Below are 17,472 nucleotides of genomic sequence, written 5' to 3' on the forward strand. Positions count from 1 at the left end.
TGTAACAGACACACGTACACGCGCGCGCGCGTGCACGTACACACCGCTCCTTTTTTTTTTTTTCTTTGAAATCTGTGGGCACTGTAGAGAAGGCTAAGTGGTTAAGAGCACTGACTTCTCTTCCAGAAGACCCGGGTTCAATTCCGAGCACCCATATGGCGGCTCACAAACTGTAGTTTCAGTTCCAGGGGACCCGGCACCCTCACACAGACATACGTGCAGGCAAAACATCAATGTACCATAAAAGAAAAATAAATAAATTATCCTGGGCAGTGATGGCGCACGCCTTTAATCCCAGAACTCGGGAGGTGAGGTAGGAGGATCTCTGTGAGTTCGAAGCCAGCCTGATCCACAAAGCGAGTTCCAGGATAGCCAGTTCTCCATTCCACAGAGAAACCCTGTCTCGAAAAAAAAAAAAATCCATGTATGTACACACACACACACACACACACACACACACACGGCTCCTTTTTTCCTTTTAAATCCCAAACCAAAAAAAAAAAATCACAGCCGGGCGGTAGTGGCGCACGCCTTTAATCCCAGTACTCGGGAGGCAGAGGCAGGCGGATCTCTGTGAGTTCGAGGCCAGCCTGGTCTACAAGAACTAGTTCCAGGACAGGAACCAAAAGCTATGGAGAAACCCTGTCTCAAAAAAAAAAAAAAAGGCGCTTTTTTTTTTTAAAGCTTTGATCTAAGACCCTTGTCTTTCGGTTTTCTTAGAAGACATACATTCTGATAACTCAGTCTGTTGCACTCCGATTAAATAAACAGCCCAGAGGAAAATCTTAGAACTTAGCCCCCAGCCACCCATCTCTACCAGTGTCTCCACAAAACGAATTTGTTCAGCCCCTTAAACTAGTCCATCATACACTAGTCCAGCAATACATGGTAAATGATCCCTAATTGTATTTATTAAGTGCTATTTTAAGTGAAAGGGCATCCAAATGCTAATTTTGATTTGGGTTTTTTAATCTCTTTTGAAATTGAAATGCAATTACATCATTTCCTCCTTCCCTTTCTCCCTCTAAGCCTTCTCATGTGCCTCCTCCTTACTCTCTTCAATTCATAGCTTAGTTTTCTTTAATTGTCATTACATATTGTGTGCATATATATACATATATATTCCAAAGAATGTACATATAATTGTTTAACCATTGTGTGGTATTTAACAGAGGAGACTGCTTGGACATGCATTTAAGCTAATAGAAAGTCTTTATTAGCTAACGAATACACTGGGTGTTTGGGATCTCAGTTTAGCTCCCAGACTTTCTCAGGGTGAACTTTTAAGAACAAACAAATAAAAAAATGTCCTGGGTTGGCATACTTCACTTAACAAAAACAGTTAGCCAGAAGTGGAACTAGAGAAGACAAAAGACAAGGTCAGTACATCTAGAAACTTTCCAGAACTATACACTTTGATGGATTGGGTCTTTTGTTTTGGCAGGTGGTACTGTCTACATGCTGAGTTTTACAGCCTTAATGGTACTTTAATCATGGAGTCAGTTGTGCTAAGGTTTGGGGGCCTACTAAGGTCTGGAGCCCTGTTTCAATAACCTGCTCAATGCATATACTATTACCTGTATGTATATGTTTTCTGGGCAGACAACTTGGTATTAGATAGTCAATTGGGGGAAGGCTATTTCTCCTGGCTCTCAGCATTATTTAGTTGCCTGTAGATCTTTGTCTAGGGTTGGAGCTTCTTGTGATTTCCCTCTTTCATCTCACCTTATCTATCTGTTGGTGTGGTCCTTGTTCAGGTCTTGCTTAAGTAACGATGTTGCTGAGACCTCTTAGTGATGTAGGAAGTCCTTCTGTATGTTTTATTGGTTAATGAATAAAGAATCTGCTTTGGCCTGAGATAGGGCAGAGTAGAGCTAGGCAGGGAAAACTAAACTGAATGCTAGGAGAAAAAAACGCAGAGTTAGGAGAAGTCATGGAGCCGCCAGAGGAGAAAGATGCAAGCAGCCAGTCAGAACCTTACTGGTAGGCCATGAACCTCGTGGTAAAATATAAAATAGTGGAAACAGGTTAATTCTAGATGTAAGAGTTAGCAATAAGAAGCTAGAGCTAATAGGCCAAGCAGTGATTTAATTAATACAGTTTCTGTGTGGTTATTTCAGAGCTGAGCAGTTAGGAGCAAACAAGCGGTCTCCTACAACATCATAGTTTCCCTGATATTTCTAGAGGATGCAATCTGACAGCAGACTTCCTGTTCCTCTGGTTCTTACAATTGTTCTGCCCCTCTTCCTCCATGTTCCCTGAGTCTTGGTGCAAGAGTTGGGGTACAGATGGATCAGTTGGGACTGGGCACCACAGAATTACTTGTTCTCAGTGATGACTACAGAGCATATTTCATTGAGCAGCTGTATGGATGAACACCACCAATTTAATTTTCTTTTTTGTTGTTGTTGTTGTTGTTTTGTTTGTTTGTTTGGTTGGTTTTTTCAAGACAAGGTTTCTCTGTAGCTTTGGAGCCTATCCTGGAACTAGCTCTTGTAGACCAGGCTGGCCTCGAACTCACAGAGATCTGCTTGCCTCTGCCTCACAAGTACTGGGATTAAAGGTGTGCACCACCACTGCCCAGCAATTTAATTTTCTGTGATGGTCTCTGTCTCTTGCAAAGACAGGTTTCTTTGATGAGGGGTGATAGTTACGCTTGTATTTGTGGGTATTAAGATAAATATTTAGAATGCAGGTAAGAACTATGTTCATTTAGTGAAGTGGTGGTTGTAGGTTCTCTGCAAGTATCAATGACCTAACTAGCCCTGGGAAGTTAGTTCATTGGGTTTCTAGTACCAGGCACCACTTCCCTCTTGTTGAGCAGGCTTTACTTTATGAAGGAGTCTGGGGATGAGTGAAAAAGTAAGGAAGAAAAGGATAAGTAAAAAGGTTGTGGGGTGAAATGAAAAAAGGGATGAAAAGATTGCAAGGCGGGCAGAAGTCAAAATACAAACAAAACAAATGAACGACAAGCCAGACTCAAAGGCAGGCAGACTTATCTAAGAAAGGGTGCAGCCAACTAGAGAGCTGATAATTGTCATTCTAGGTCTGGGTTACCTCACTCAAAATGATGTTTTCTAGCTCCATCCATTTTCCTGCAAAATTCAAGATGTTGTTGTTTTCTGTTGTATAGTACTCCATTGTGTAAATGTACCACATTTTCCTTAACCATTCTTCAATCGAGGGGCATCTAGGTTGTTTCCAGTTTCTGGCTATGACAAACAATGCTGCTATGAACATAGATGAACATATGTCCTTGTGGCACGATTGAGAATCCTTTGGATATATACTCAAAAGTGGTATTGCTGGGTCTTGAGGAAGGTTGTTTCCTAATTTTCTGAGAAATCACCATACTGACATCCAAAGGGGCTGTACCAGCTTGCATTCCCACCAGCAATGCAGAAGTGTTCCCTTTTCCCCACAACCTCTCCAGCATAAGTTGTCATCAGTGTTTTTGATCTTGGCCATTCTTACAGGTGTAAGATGGAATCTCAGAGTTGTTTTGATTTGCATTTCTCTGATGACTAAGGATGTTGAACACTTCCTTAAGTGTCTTTCAGCCATTTTAGATTCCTCTGTTGAGAGTTCTCTGTTTAGGTCTGTACTCCATTTTTTTTTAAATTGGATTATGTGATCTTTTGGTGTCCAATTTCTTGAGTTCTTTGTATATTTTGGAGATCAGACCTCTGTCTGATGTGGGGTTAGTGAAGATCTTTTCCCATTCTGTAGGCTGCCATTTTGTCTTGTTGACAGTGTCCTTTGCCTTACAGAAGCTTTTCAGTTTCAGGATATACCATTTATTGATTGTTTCTCTCAGTGCCTGTGCTGCTAGGGTTATATTTAGGAAGTGGTTCCCTGTGCCAATGCATTTAAGTATACTTTCCACTTTCTCTTTCATAAGGTCCAGTGTGTCTGGCTTTATGTTGAGGTCTTTGATCCATTTGGACTTGAGGTTTCTGCATGGTGATAGATATGGGTCTATTTTTCATTTTTTTACATGTTGATATCCAGTTATGCCAGCACCACTTGTTAAATATGCTTTCTTTTTTCCATTTGATATTTTTTGCTTCTTTAATCAAAGATCAGGTGTTTGAAGATGTGGATTGATATCTGGGTCTTCTATTTGGTTCCATTGGTCCTCCTGTCTGTTCTTATGTCAATACCAGGCTGTTTTCAGTAGTGTAGCTCTGTAGTAGAGTTTGAAGTCAGGGATTGTGATGCCTCCAGAAGTTCTTTTATTGCACAGGATTGTTTTGACTATCCTGGGTTTTTTGCTTTTCCATATGAAGTTGAGTACTATTCTTTCGAGGTCTGTGAAGAATTGTGCTGGTATTTTCATGGGCATTGTGTTGAATCTATAGATTGCTTTTGATAAGATTGCCATTTTTACTATGTTAATTCTGCCTACCCAAGAGCATGGGAGATCTTTCTACTTTCTGGTGTTTTCTTCAATTTCTTTCTTCAAAGATTTAAAGTTCTTGTTATACAAGTCTTTCACTGGTTTGGTTAGAGTTACTCTGAGATATTTTATGCTATTTGTGGCTATTGTAAAGGGTGATGTTTCTCTGATTTCTTCCCCAGCCCTTATTATCTGTGTACGCATCTGATTTTTTTGAGTTAATCTTGTATCCTACTACATTGCTGAAAGTGTTTATGAGTTGTAGAAGTCCCAAATGCAGGGAAAACAGGAACACGCCACTGCACCTGGCTAATCTCCTTGCTATTTACAGTATGTGTCACTGGTCATTACCAAGACATAGTACTTCATCCTGAGGATGCAGCACAGCTCGCTTGTCCATTCACCTGCTAAGGGGATTTGAATTGTAGGAGAGGTCGTTTACAGTCAGTTTTGTCCTTTTTAAAATGAAGAGAGTAAAGTGAACCAATACCAGTAGAGAATCCTTTAATTACAAAAAAAAAAAAAATGGGGTGAGGTGTGTGTGGGGTGAAAACAAATCTCATACATTTTTGTTATAACTCTTTGCAATTAGTATAGTGTGTTTTTTGACTCTCTGTAAATTCTAATTTTATTTACTTATTTGGTTTTTAGAGAGAAGGTTTCTCTGCATAGTCCTGGCTGTTCTAGAACTCTGTAGACCAGGCTGGCTTCAAACTTACAGAGATCTGCCTGCCTCTGAGGCGTGTGCCATGACTGCCTAGTTAATTTTGTAAATCCTAATCAGTAAATCTTCATACTAGGCTTTAACGCTTCTGAAAGTGTACTTCAGCAAAAAAAAAAAAAAAAAAAAAAAACTTTTCCTTATCTATTTATTTACCTATTGATTGATTGGTTGATACAGGGCTCCACTATCTAGCATTAATTTGCCTGGAACTTGCTATTTAGACCAGACTTTGAACCTGCTGTGATCCTCCACCCTCAGGCTCCCTAGTGTTGGGATTACAGGCACCAGCTACCACACGCGGCTCAAAACCTTATCTGAAAAAAATGAACACTAAAATTTAACATTAAATGATCACATATGCCGGGCGGTGGTGGCACACGCCTGTAAATCCCAGCACTCGGGAGGCAGAGGCAGGTGGATCTTTGTGAGTTCGGGGCCAGCCTGGTCTACAAAGTGAGTTCCAGGTCAGTCCAGGGCTGTTACACTAAGGAAACCCTGTCTCGAAAAACCAAAAAAGAAAAAAAAAAAAGATCACATGTACTTAAAATAGAGACCCTGAGACAGCTGTAAAATTCCCACGTTCCAATCCAAGGCGGGTAGTTGCGTTGCATGCAGGGAGTTGTAGTCCACGAAAGAGTCGTTTCCAGACAAGATGGCGGAGTTGCTACTGACGCGCAAAGGGGCGGGCCCCGCGGGACTCTGGGCCGCTAGGGGATTGGGCCGCGCGACGATTAAGCAGGCGGGAAGCATAGACCAGGTGTTAAACCCTTACCCCCGGAGTAAAGCTGGGTGCCCTAGACTCTCGCGAGATCTCGGGGAGCCCAATGGAACGCGAGGCTCCGCTTATCACCAGGGGCATTTGTTAGAGGCGGAGTTCTGGAGGCTTCTTGCCGTGAGCCGTAGGTGCCCGGCGTAACGGCATCGCAGCTGAGCTACCGCTCTGAGGAGCGTACCAGTGACCATGAAGGAAGAGAAAGATCACAGGCCTAAGGAGAAGCGAGTGACCCTCTTAACGCCTCAGGGTGCCACGGGCAGCAGCGCTGGTGCTACTGCCGAAGGCGCCAAAGGGGAAGATAAGCAAGATCGCAACAGGGAGAAGAAAGAAGCTTTAAGCAAGGTGCCTACCGGCGGGTGGCCCGAGAGAGGGCGGGACGTGTACACGGGTGGGAGAGGCTGGCAGAGAATGGGGCTGTTCTCTTCCTCTCCTGGGTTTCTCTTCTCGTTCTGACTGAATGAAAATCGCTTTGCTCGGTCTCAAGCGCCGGTGGAAATGGGATTAGCGGGTTCTGATTAAGCCCCCGAATGGGGGGGGGGGGCGGTGAGGGAAAGCGAGGGCTCCCTGATGAGAAGGGTGGGTTAAGTTAGAGTTGCGACTGCGGGGTGGTCATGGGAGAGGGGAGCGGCAGGAAAGATAGGGGAACTTTAATTGCCCTGAATTGTTAAATAGTCCTTGCGACACCGCGGGTGAGGGGTGGGAGTGCGTGTGCTGGGTTAATGGAGGCTAGTTGGGGAAGTCCATTAAGGGACTTGATGACCTGGAGGGGCACGACAGACGGACGGCGACGGGTGAAATGTTTTGCATATGTTAAGCAGAATGGGGAGGGTATTCTTTCAGCGGGAGTTAGGAATACGAGTGCGAGAGAGACGATTTCTCACGAAAGACCAGGATTTGTCTACCTGTTTAAGAACGGGTTGCACACTGCGGGGTTGCTATTTAAGAGCAGAACCTGACAATTGTCATTTCTGAGAGTGTTTATCAACCCGCGTTGCCCTTACGTTTGACTAATCCTGAGTATTGGGCTGCAGGAGAATAGTCTCAGTGGTTTTGTATTTTAAAGCCGATCCTCAAGAGCCATGATTAGGGTATGCGAGAAAGTTGATGTGTGCTGATCTTGTTTTCCTCGTATTTCCTAAGGTGGTAATTCGAAGATTACCTCCCACTTTGACCAAGGAGCAGCTTCAGGAACATCTTCAACCTATGCCTGAGCATGATTATTTTGAGTTTTTTTCCAATGATACTAGGTAAAAAAAAAAAAAAAAGAATAATAATAATTAAAAACGGGGGTGGAGAGCAGACTTCCGTTCTTTTATTCTACTCCTTTTTGGTTTTGAGCTAGTTTCTTTGATGCGTACATCTTTGCGATTCAGCCAGACACCTGCAAGCATATTCACATACCTGCTTTCCCTCTACAGTCTGTATCCGCATATGTATGCCAGAGCCTATATCAACTTTAAAAACCAAGAGGACATTATTTTATTCAGGGACCGATTTGATGGCTATGTATTCCTTGACAATAAAGGTGAGTCTTTTTTAAAAGATTTAGAAGAGTTTGCCATTTTTATATTGAAGAGACTGTGTGCGGCCACTAGTGATGCATACCTGTTATCAGCACTCTGGTGACAGAGGCAGGAGGATGACTGCAAGTTAGAGGCCATTCTGGGCTGCATAGAATGACCCTAGAAAAAGAGAGGGTCAGGGAGGGGGAGGGCAGGAGGAAAAGAGAGAGGGAGAGGGGGAGAACAGTACACAAAACACTGCTTTCTCCACTCCTTTGAGATAGAATGTGTAACATGTAAAGGGTTTTTAAAATCCTGAGATATTTTTATTAACTTACTTTAGTTGGATCCAGTGAATGAAATTGCCACGGATTTCTCCTTATGCGACACCTTAAACTTGTTTTAAATGTTGACTTTCTGCTTCAGAGATATTAATATCCTTTAGGTCAGGAGTCCTCAGTGAGAATACTGTTTATCTTTCTCACAAAGTTGTATATAGCTAACACATCAAATTTGATCTCCCAGACTGAAGATGATTAATATCATGTGAGGCCCTGGTGTGATCCCCAGCACCAGCAAAACACATAAACATACAAGCTCTTGGTATCCAGGACATGCAGTTTATAACAATGACAAACTTCTGACTTAAGTCCAATCTCACTTTTTACTTGCTATTGGCTACTTGCAATATTTAGCCAAAATGTATCCAGGTTGGCATTTGCCATCTTTCATTTGGTTTTATAATTATAGATAAATGATATAAGGTTTCTCAATTATTTCCAGTTTTCAAATAGTGAATCTTGGTTATGGTATATGCCAATAAAAGCTGAAGGCTTGACAATTGTGTTTATCGAACTTGTGTGCACAAAGGATAAACCAAGGGCTTCTCACTTGCTACAGTCACTCTCTGTTATACTCTTCCATGCCTAACTTCTATAAATTTTCCCAAACTAGTTATTTTTCCTGACCAGCATTTTTATTCTAGTAGGTAGCAGTGATTTCTCACTTAGTTCACAAGTTGTAGTGATTTTTTTTTTGTAGTGATATTTTTATTTCTTTATTCTTTACATCTGATTCAAGTTAGGAGTCTTATCAGCGTATTATTTTCTTTTTTTCTTTCTCTTTTTTTTGGTTTTTCTTTTTTTTTAATATTTATTTATTATGTATACAATATTCTGTCTGTGTGTCTGCCTACAGGCCAGAAGAGGGTACCAGACCCCATTACAGATGGTTGTGAGCCACCATGTGGTTGCTGGGAATTGAACTCAGGACCTCTGGAAGAGCAGGCAGTGCTCTTAACTGCTGAGCCATCTCTCCAGCCCCCTGGTTTTGGTTTTTTAAGACAGGGTTTTCTGTGCAGTTTTGGAGCCAAAGCCTGTCCTGGAACTTGCTCTGTAGACTAGGCTGACCTCGAACTCAGAATTCACAAAGATCCACCTGCCTCTGCCTCCTGAGTGTTGGGATTAAAGGCGTGTGTCACTACCGCCTGGCTTATTTTCTTAAACAATTTTATTACGTGTATTTATTTTGTGTGTGGGTTATGGTACACATATTCTCTTGTTCCACTGTGAGGGTGTTGGGAATTAAACTCAGGTCATCAGCCTTGGTGGCAAGTGTACTTACCCATTGAGTCCTCTCACCAGCCCATTGTGTATAGTTTTTTATATTTAAGTAACATTTATTATGTGTATTTTTTAAAAAATTACATGTATGAGTGTTGCCTGCATATATGTCTGTGTACCATATTCATGCCTCATGCCCACTGAGACCAGACCAGGGCACCAGATCCCTTGGAACTGGAGAGTTACAGATGGTTGTGAGCTGCCATGTGGGTGCTGGGAATTGAACCCAGATCTAAGAGCAATAAGTGCTCTTAACCACTGAGCCATCTCTCCAGCCCCTAAAGTGCATTCTTCCCTGAGACTTAACCTATACTTTACATTCTGTGTCCTCATCAGCCAATGTGTAGACAGCCACTTTCTCCTTACACGGGTTTCTATTTTTCTATTTTTGTATACTTTAATTGCCATAAGATTCATTGTGTGTGTGTGCGCGCACATACACACACACACACACACACACAAAAGAGTAGTCCCAGGGTCTCTCACATACAAGGCCGTGTCTCTGTCACTGAGCTACATCCCCAACTTGAAATTAACCCTTTTGAAAAGATGATTTAAGTTGCTAGTTATGAAACAAAAATTTCAAACTCATCCTGGCAGTAACAGCCCTGCACCACTTGCCTTGGCTCTGGTTTGGTTTTTCTTTGTTTCCCCCAGTTGATCTCCCACTGTGCTTCAGTCTAGTTTTCTTTCTTCCGCTCCTCCAATAGATAGCAGTTAATCCTGGTCTGATTCTGCATTTGTTAGGATTTTCATAACCATGTTTCCTTCATGATTTGTTTTTGTTTGAGACAGGTCCCATGTAGCCTAGCCTAGCTTTGACTTCCTCATCCTCCTTCCTGCCTTCCTCTCCTAAGTACTAGGATTGCATCTGTGCCTCCCAACCCCACATAAGAACCCAGTTGTTATTTTATTCTAGTTTATGTCACTGAAGAGAAGATAGTATTTTTTATTTTATTAATTTATTTGAGAAGACAGTATTTTGTACCATGTATGACATTTTTCAGTGGGAATGATCAGGTATATCTATTTTTTAGCAGTCAGTTTTCTTTTTCAATTGAAATTCACTATCTTTTGCCGAGTGGTGGTGGCCCCAGCTCTCAGGGGCAGAGGCAGGCGGATCTCTGTGAGTTCAAGGGCAGCGTGGTCTACAGAGCAAGTTCCAGACTGACTCCATAGCTAATGAGAAGCCCTGTCTTGAGGACCTCCCCCCCCCAAAAAAAAGAAAGAAATTCACCATCTATAAGCGCAAATTTAGTAAGGTTTAGTATATTCACAAAGTTCTGCGAGTATCACTTTGCTGAGCGTTGACCATCCACAAAATAACTCCTCTCTATTAGCAGTCTTCTACTCTCCGCTCAGCCCTGGCAGTCAGCTAATTCACCCTCTCTATGGATTTCCCTACTCTGGGCATTTCATAGCAGCAGAATCATATCATTTGTGCAATATGTAGTCCTTTTTTTGTTTTACTTTGTTTTGCACTTTTGAAACAGTCTCTCTGTATATATAGACCAGGCTGGCCTTGAACTTGTGGCAATCCTCCTGTCTCTGTTTCCTGAGTGCTACCATTATAGGTACGAGCCACCATACCTGACTTTAAACAGGTTTTTCTGTTTAGTGAGATCAAATTGACAAATTTATATAAGTTTGTTGACAATATGATAACTTGATCTATGTATATATACTATGAGATGATTGCCATAATGAAGTTAATAATATTTGTCAAACTTATATTGGTACTTTGCTGAAAATATCTTTATGTAGGCGTAATTCACACACCATAAAATATACCCTTTTAAAGAATACAGTTCAGTGGGTTTTTTTTTCATATAATCACACAGTTGTATAGCCATCACCACAATCTAATTTTAGACTGTGATTATCATCCCAGTGAGAAACCCCATACTTATTAGTTGTCACCCCCACAACTAGCTCTAAGCCATTAGTATTTCCCCTATCCCCAGACAGGGTCTTACTCTGTATCCCATGCTGGCCTCAACTCAAGGCATTCTTCCTCATGAGTACTGGGACTACAGGCATGTGCCACCACACTGAGCTTCTGTCTCTAGATTTCCCTCATGTAGCTGGGCATTGTATCCCTTTAATACCAGAGTTTGGGAGGTGGATGCAGGAGGATCAGTATCAGCTGCATAGAAAGTTTGAGGTTGGCTGTAGCTATATGATGTGTCCTACTTCCAAAAAAAGCTACCATATTTTTTTAACAGTTGCTTATTTAAGAGATTTCTAATATTTGCTGGTTTATTTAGGATTTTTGAATTGGTGTTTGCGAGGCAGCGCAGGCTGGCCTTGAACTCATGACCCTCCTATTTTAACCATCTAGTGCTAGGGCTATAGATGACCCACTATGCCATGCTCTAATATATGGAATGAATTCATAATGAAAATTAATTTGTAGATTTTCTTTTCACATATCAAAATACCGCATTTTAGGGAACATTACTTCTGTGCCTTATCTTTATTTATTTTTGTTGTTGATAGAGATAGGATCTTTGTGTGTTGCCCAGGCTGGCCTGAAACTCTTGGGCTCAAGCAATCTTCCTGCCTCAGTCTTCTCAATAGTTGATACTATAGGTACATGCCACCACACCCAGCTTAGTGCCATATCTTTAACTATGCTATCAGTGTCGGTTCTGTAGTTGTGTTAATCTAGTAAGGGTTTTGGCATTTGGGGACTGTTCTGGCATCTAAATAGGTCTAGAAAACAGTAGATGATTTGCTTGTACCCACTTTTGAGATCTTCTTTATTACAGCAAGGGTGGCATTTTTTTTTCTCTAAACAGGTCAGGAATATCATGCTATAGTAGAATTTGCACCTTTTCAAAAAGCTGCAAAAAAGAAGATTAAGAAAAGAGACACAAAAGTTGGGACTATCGATGATGGTACAGTATAGCTCTGGTTATATATTGCTACTTTGGGCTTTTTTTAAGTTATTTTGCATAATGCTTTTGTGAGTTAGACTCCAATATGTTACATTAGAAACATTTCAAATAAAGTTAATGGGAACTCTTATGCCTGCGGAAGCGTTGCTGAATTGTGAGAGTGAGTGTGGGTTTTCCAGTGTTTCTGTTCTCTTTGGCTTAGTGGCATTTCATTCGTCCGCCACTGAGCCATCCAGTCTTGACTGCTGAGCAGTAAATCATTCTGAGTCTGCTGGTTAGGAAATGGTAAGCAAAAGCAGCTTTTAATTATGTTTACAGTGTTCTGCCTGCAGGCCAGAAGAGGGCACCAGATCTCGTTATAGATGGTTGTGAGCCACCATGTGGTTGCTGGGAATTAAACTCAGGACCTCTGGAAGATCCGCCAGTGCTCTTAACCTCTCAGCCATCTCTCCAGCCTCAGAAATTAGTTTAAATGATATTGACTGCTCTTTGCAGCCTCCTACCATTGCTGTGATTTAACTTTTAGTTTCTGTTATCTTTCTAAAACAAGTTTTGGCCTATGGTTGAAAACATTGTAAAAGTTTATATGTGTGTGTGTGTGTGTGTGTGTGTGTGTGTGTGTGTGTGTATTTTAGCTTCATGTTTGTCTATATACCATTTGTCTGCCTGGTGAAAGGAGAGGCCAGAAGAGGGTCCCCTGAAACTAGAATTATAGGTGATTGTGAGCCACTATGGGGTGCTTAGAATTAAACCCAGGTCCTCTGGAACTGCAGTCAGTACTCTTAACTACTGACCAATTTCTCTAGCCCCCCCCCCAAAACTTTAAAAAATATTAATGTAGGAAGTGGAAATTTTGAATGGTATTATTTATAAAGTAATAAAAAATATTAGAAAAAATATTAATGTATATAATTGGGGGTGAGGGTAATACATAAGTGTAGAGTTTAGGGGACAGCTTTTAGGAGTTGGTCTCCCCTCTACCATTTGGGTCCTGGGGACGGATTTCAGGTCAGCAGGTTTGGCAGCAAATGTTTTTACCTCTGAGCCATCTTGATAGACACTCCCACCCCCAAGGGGAAAACCTTTTTATCTCCAGGTAGTTTCATATAAAACAACTGAAATCAGCATTCTAATCCCCTAGGCCTTGAGTATGCAGTTAGCAATACATATAGTTATTAAGCTAAACAAAAATAGAGGAATGGATAACTGGCATAATTTCCATGTAAGGCATAACTAACTCCAGATTTTAAGATTTTGGTACTATTATGTTGGAAAACTGTTATATAACTCTTATTGTATTAGATAAGGATTTAGCCCCAGTGTGGTTTTTTTTTATTTTTTATATGTTTGGGTGTTTTGCCTGCATGTATGTCTGTGCACCTCAGAGGCTAGAAGAGAATGTTGAATTCCCTAGAATTGGAGTGATAGAAGGTTGTAAACCACCATTGAATTTTGGGAATCGAACCTGGATCCTCTGAAAGAGAAGCCAGTGCTCTTAACCACTTAGCCATCTCTCTAACCAGCCATCTATCTAATCACCAGCCTCAATATTTTTATATCAGATTGATCTTTTAGAATCAATCTGATATAAAAATGTTGAATAAAATAAAAAAATTGTTGAATTTTTGTCATTTGTTGTTATGAAACAGTGAAGAGTCAAGTACACAGCTTTTTATTGATGATACTCCAGATATGAAATGTGGCAGTGCAAACAATATAATGACTCAGGTATATTTCCCTTCCTTAGGATGGAGATACCTAGGAGAGAGCTCCAGGAATCACCACAGTCTCCAAAGCCATGTTTAGGACTTGGCCTCTAATTTATCTTTTTGGACCACCATACTTTCCGATGTTAAGGTGTCATAAAGTGGCGTGTGCTCATGCACAAATTGCTTACACGCTGTTAAGGAATACTATGTAATTTCTGTTTCTCCTGAAAGTGTGGCTCTGGTTTCATAGGGTCCTTAGACTTTTTTTCTCCTGAGATTCTGGGGCTCAAACCAAGTGCCTCATCCATCTAAGCAAGCGCTCTCAAACTGAGCTGCAACCCCAGGCCTAGAACAGTGTTCCACCTGTTATCAGTGTGTTCTAATGTATGCTCTCTCATTTTTCCTGACCTCTCTGTTTCATCAGACTCCACCGTGGGTATCAGTGATTTGAGTTCCAAAGTAGCCCTAGTAATCTATCTTGTGTGAGTGTTGTTTTTTGTTTTTCAAGTCTTCCATATTAGTAGAAAAATATCTTCTTAGATAAAGATCTGTCCTAGGTAATACTTCTTTTTTGTTGGTTAAAGTCTCTGTTTTCTGGTTTCTTAAATGATTATTTAGATCCAGAATACAGAAAATTTTTGGAGAGTTATGCCACAGACAATGAAAAAATGACATCTACTCCAGAGACATTGCTGGAGGAAATAGAAGCCAAAAATCGAGAATTAATAGGTAAGTAGGAAAAGGGTTTTGGCCAGTGGCTTTTTCATCAGACTACCTTTGAAAAACAATTGATGTCTTCTAGCAGTAAGATCTTATTCCTAAAAATTGACCTGATAATCTACAAAACTGAAGTTCATTATTAGAAAACTGAAAATCTGAGAAATTTTCACTTAGATGTTGGTTTTAAGCAACCATCTCTAACTACTGACATGTGTTTGACCCAGGATTTCTACTTCTAGGAATTTATCTTATAAATTTGTTCCATAGTCCTAGCTACTCGGATAGGATAGAAAGTTAAGGCCTGTCTGCACTATAGTTTGTTCGTGGCCAGTTGGACAGTTAAGTGAGCAGGATGCTGTCTCAAAAAAACCCAGTAATGGTAGCATACACTTGTAATCCCAGCACTCGGTGGGGTGAAGGGGATAGATAGAGGAAGGGGGATCAGAGGTTAAAGTCATCCTTGGAGAGCCGGGCAGTGGTGGCGCACGCCTTTAATCCCAGCACTTGGGAGGCAGAGGTAGGTGGTTCTCTGTGAATTTGAGGCCAGCCTGGTGTACAGAGTGAGTTCCAGGACATCCAGGGCTGTTACACAGAGCAACCTTGTCTTGAAAAACTAAAAAAAAAAAAAGGACCATCGTTGGTTATATAGTGAGTTCTTCCAGACCAGCCTAAACTGTATTAGACTCTATCTCTAAACAAACAGAAAGTTTATTTATTTATTTTTTGGGGGGAGGGAGGTTTAGAAAGTTTTTTTTTTTTTTTTTAACAAAAAAAAGATGTGTTCAAAAAGATGCCATCAAGGCTACTATCACTGTACAGCATGTTGAAAAATGAATTTAAGTAAGTTTTTTTTTAGTATTTGTTTGTTGTTTTGAGACAGGTTCCCTCCGTAGTCCTGGCTGTCCTGGAACTCACTCTGTATACCAGGATGCCCGCACAGAGATCCTCCTGCCACCTGTCTCCCTAGTCTCTTGTCTCCCTAGTATGCCACCATGTCTACCCCATTTTTACTTTTCTCATGTTTATGTCTGGGGGGGTGTATGCACATGGGTGCAGGTGCCTGGGGAGGCAGGAGACTTCAGATTGCCTAGCGCTGGGATTCTGATGTAGTTCCTGAGAGGTGGACTTGGGTCTTCTGCAGTAGCAGTACTTAACTCTTAACCCCTGAGCCGTCTCTCCAGCCCCTTACTAAAATGCTAAAGCTTGGTTTCTGTTAATGAATATGCAGATTATTCTATTAATGAATATGCAGATTAAGCTTCCTTAGAATAAATTCCCTGAAGCAGAACTAAGGCATCAGAATGACCAGTTGTTTGGAGTATGCGCTCCTGTCCTTGGTTTCTTTCCAGTCAAACTTAAGCTCCAATCTAATAAAAATGTACTTACTTACCTGTGTCTTACCACCTAGCAGTTGCTCATAAAAACTTTCAGCATTTCTTTTTTAAGAAATATTTTTATGTACACATGCTTTGTCTGCATGTATGCCTGCAGCCCAGAAGAGGGCATCAGATTGTGAGCCACCATGTGGTTGCTGGGAACTGAACTCAGGACCTCTTAATTGCTGAGCCATCTCTCCAGCTCCAACTTTCAGTATTCTAATGACAGTTTATTCACTGTCTTTTCTCTTTTTTGTGAGAGGGTCTCATGTATCCCAGGCTGGCCTCAAACTATGTGACCATACAGCCAAGGATAGTCTAAACTCCTGATGCTCTTGCCTCCTCAGGTGTATGCACCACACCCAGTTTTATTTACTTTTTAAAAAATGTAATTTAAGACCAGCCTGGTCTACAAGAGCTAGTTCCAGGACAGGCTCCAAAACCACAGAGAAACCCTGTCTCAAAAAAGAAAAAAAAATGTAATTTAAGCCTGCATTTTGAAATAGAATACTTTACAACTTGTTTGGATTAATAGGGTGGATTTTGTAAGGGGTGTCATTTCCCCATCTTGAGTGGGTAGCAGGGGCTGACTGAAAGTAGGGTGGATTTTGTAAGGGGTGTCATTTCCCCATCTTGAGTGGGTAGCAGGGGCTGACTGAAAGTGAAATCCTTTCTTTTTTTTTTTTGGTTTTTGAGACAGGGTTTCTCTGTAGCTTTGGTGCCTGTCCTGGAACTAGCTCTTGTAGACCAGGCTGGCCTCGAACTCCCAGAGATCCGCCTGCCTCTGCCTCCCGAGTGCTGGGATTAAAGGCGTGCGCCACCACCGCCCGGCTAAGTGAAATCCTTTTCAGGCTTGATAAGATTATTAATAATCTGCTTGTGCTTTATAGCTAAAAGGACAACCCCACTCTTGAGCTTCCTGAAGAACAAACAGGTGAGTTTTCATTTTGTAGTTCGCCTGGTTCTTGATTAGTTCACAGTGTATAAACATCTGAGAGCCTTGAGATCCTACAGGAGAAATAGCTATTTTCCCACAGTTAGCCCTTAAAGGTCTAGCTTCTTTGGGCATCTTCGTGGTGGTGGTGAACCTATGGGCTTACCTTGCAGACCTAGAGAGAGCTTTGCTGCCCCAGAGACATTTGTGATAGCCCGAATACCTCAGGGAATATATATATACACAAAGGAAACCATGGGAGCAGGTCCCAGACTTGATTCTCCAGAGAACAGCTATTAAGGTTCTTGTACAAAGTAGGAAAGAAGTCGTATGGGCTAGCAGGTACCCATAATGCCTTTGCAGCTAATTGGGGTTTTGGTGCCTTTGTAATTGGAAGGATTGTGTTCCTATTTCTAGCGAATGAGAGAAGAAAAGAGGGAAGAAAGGAGGAGACGAGAAATAGAAAGGAAAAGACAACGAGAGGAAGAGAGAAGAAAATGGAAAGAAGAGGAGAAACGAAAAAGAAAAGATATAGAAAAGCTAAAGAAGATAGAGAGAGTTCCAGAAAGGGAAAAAATAAAGGATGAACCAAAGATCAAGGTATGGGAACAACGGAAACAGACTGCATGTCACTGAAACTGCATGTGTCTATGCATGAGCCTTGTGTTGTTGCAAGTTTTGTTTTATTTTTGCACTTTTGGGGGTGGGTTGTGGAAATAAAAATATTTCCTATCATAGTAATAATATTAAGTTTTAAGCTTAGGATGACTTAGAAGGATTCGGTAGTTTACCCAATGCTATCATCCTTCAT

At 41.3% G+C, this 17,472-nt stretch overlaps 1 protein-coding gene across 2 annotated transcripts in view; it reads left to right on the forward strand.

Annotated features, from left to right (window-relative positions):
• Positions 1-5,996: 5,996 nt before the first annotated feature.
• The window catches only part of Upf3b (UPF3B regulator of nonsense mediated mRNA decay), a 30,653-nt gene continuing 19,177 nt past the window's right edge, over positions 5,997-17,472 (forward strand). For both annotated transcript variants that reach the window (XM_057759674.1, XM_057759675.1), the window contains exons 1-7: positions 5,997-6,240; positions 7,039-7,145; positions 7,317-7,423; positions 11,824-11,922; positions 14,250-14,360; positions 16,618-16,661; positions 17,079-17,261. In XM_057759674.1, coding sequence (XP_057615657.1) covers positions 6,085-6,240; positions 7,039-7,145; positions 7,317-7,423; positions 11,824-11,922; positions 14,250-14,360; positions 16,618-16,661; positions 17,079-17,261 — 807 coding nt within the window. In that variant the 5' untranslated portion in view covers positions 5,997-6,084. The remainder of the gene's footprint in view (positions 6,241-7,038; positions 7,146-7,316; positions 7,424-11,823; positions 11,923-14,249; positions 14,361-16,617; positions 16,662-17,078; positions 17,262-17,472) is intronic.

This window comes from Chionomys nivalis, chromosome X, assembly GCF_950005125.1.
Source record: "Chionomys nivalis chromosome X, mChiNiv1.1, whole genome shotgun sequence".
Taxonomy (NCBI): domain Eukaryota; kingdom Metazoa; phylum Chordata; class Mammalia; order Rodentia; family Cricetidae; genus Chionomys; species Chionomys nivalis.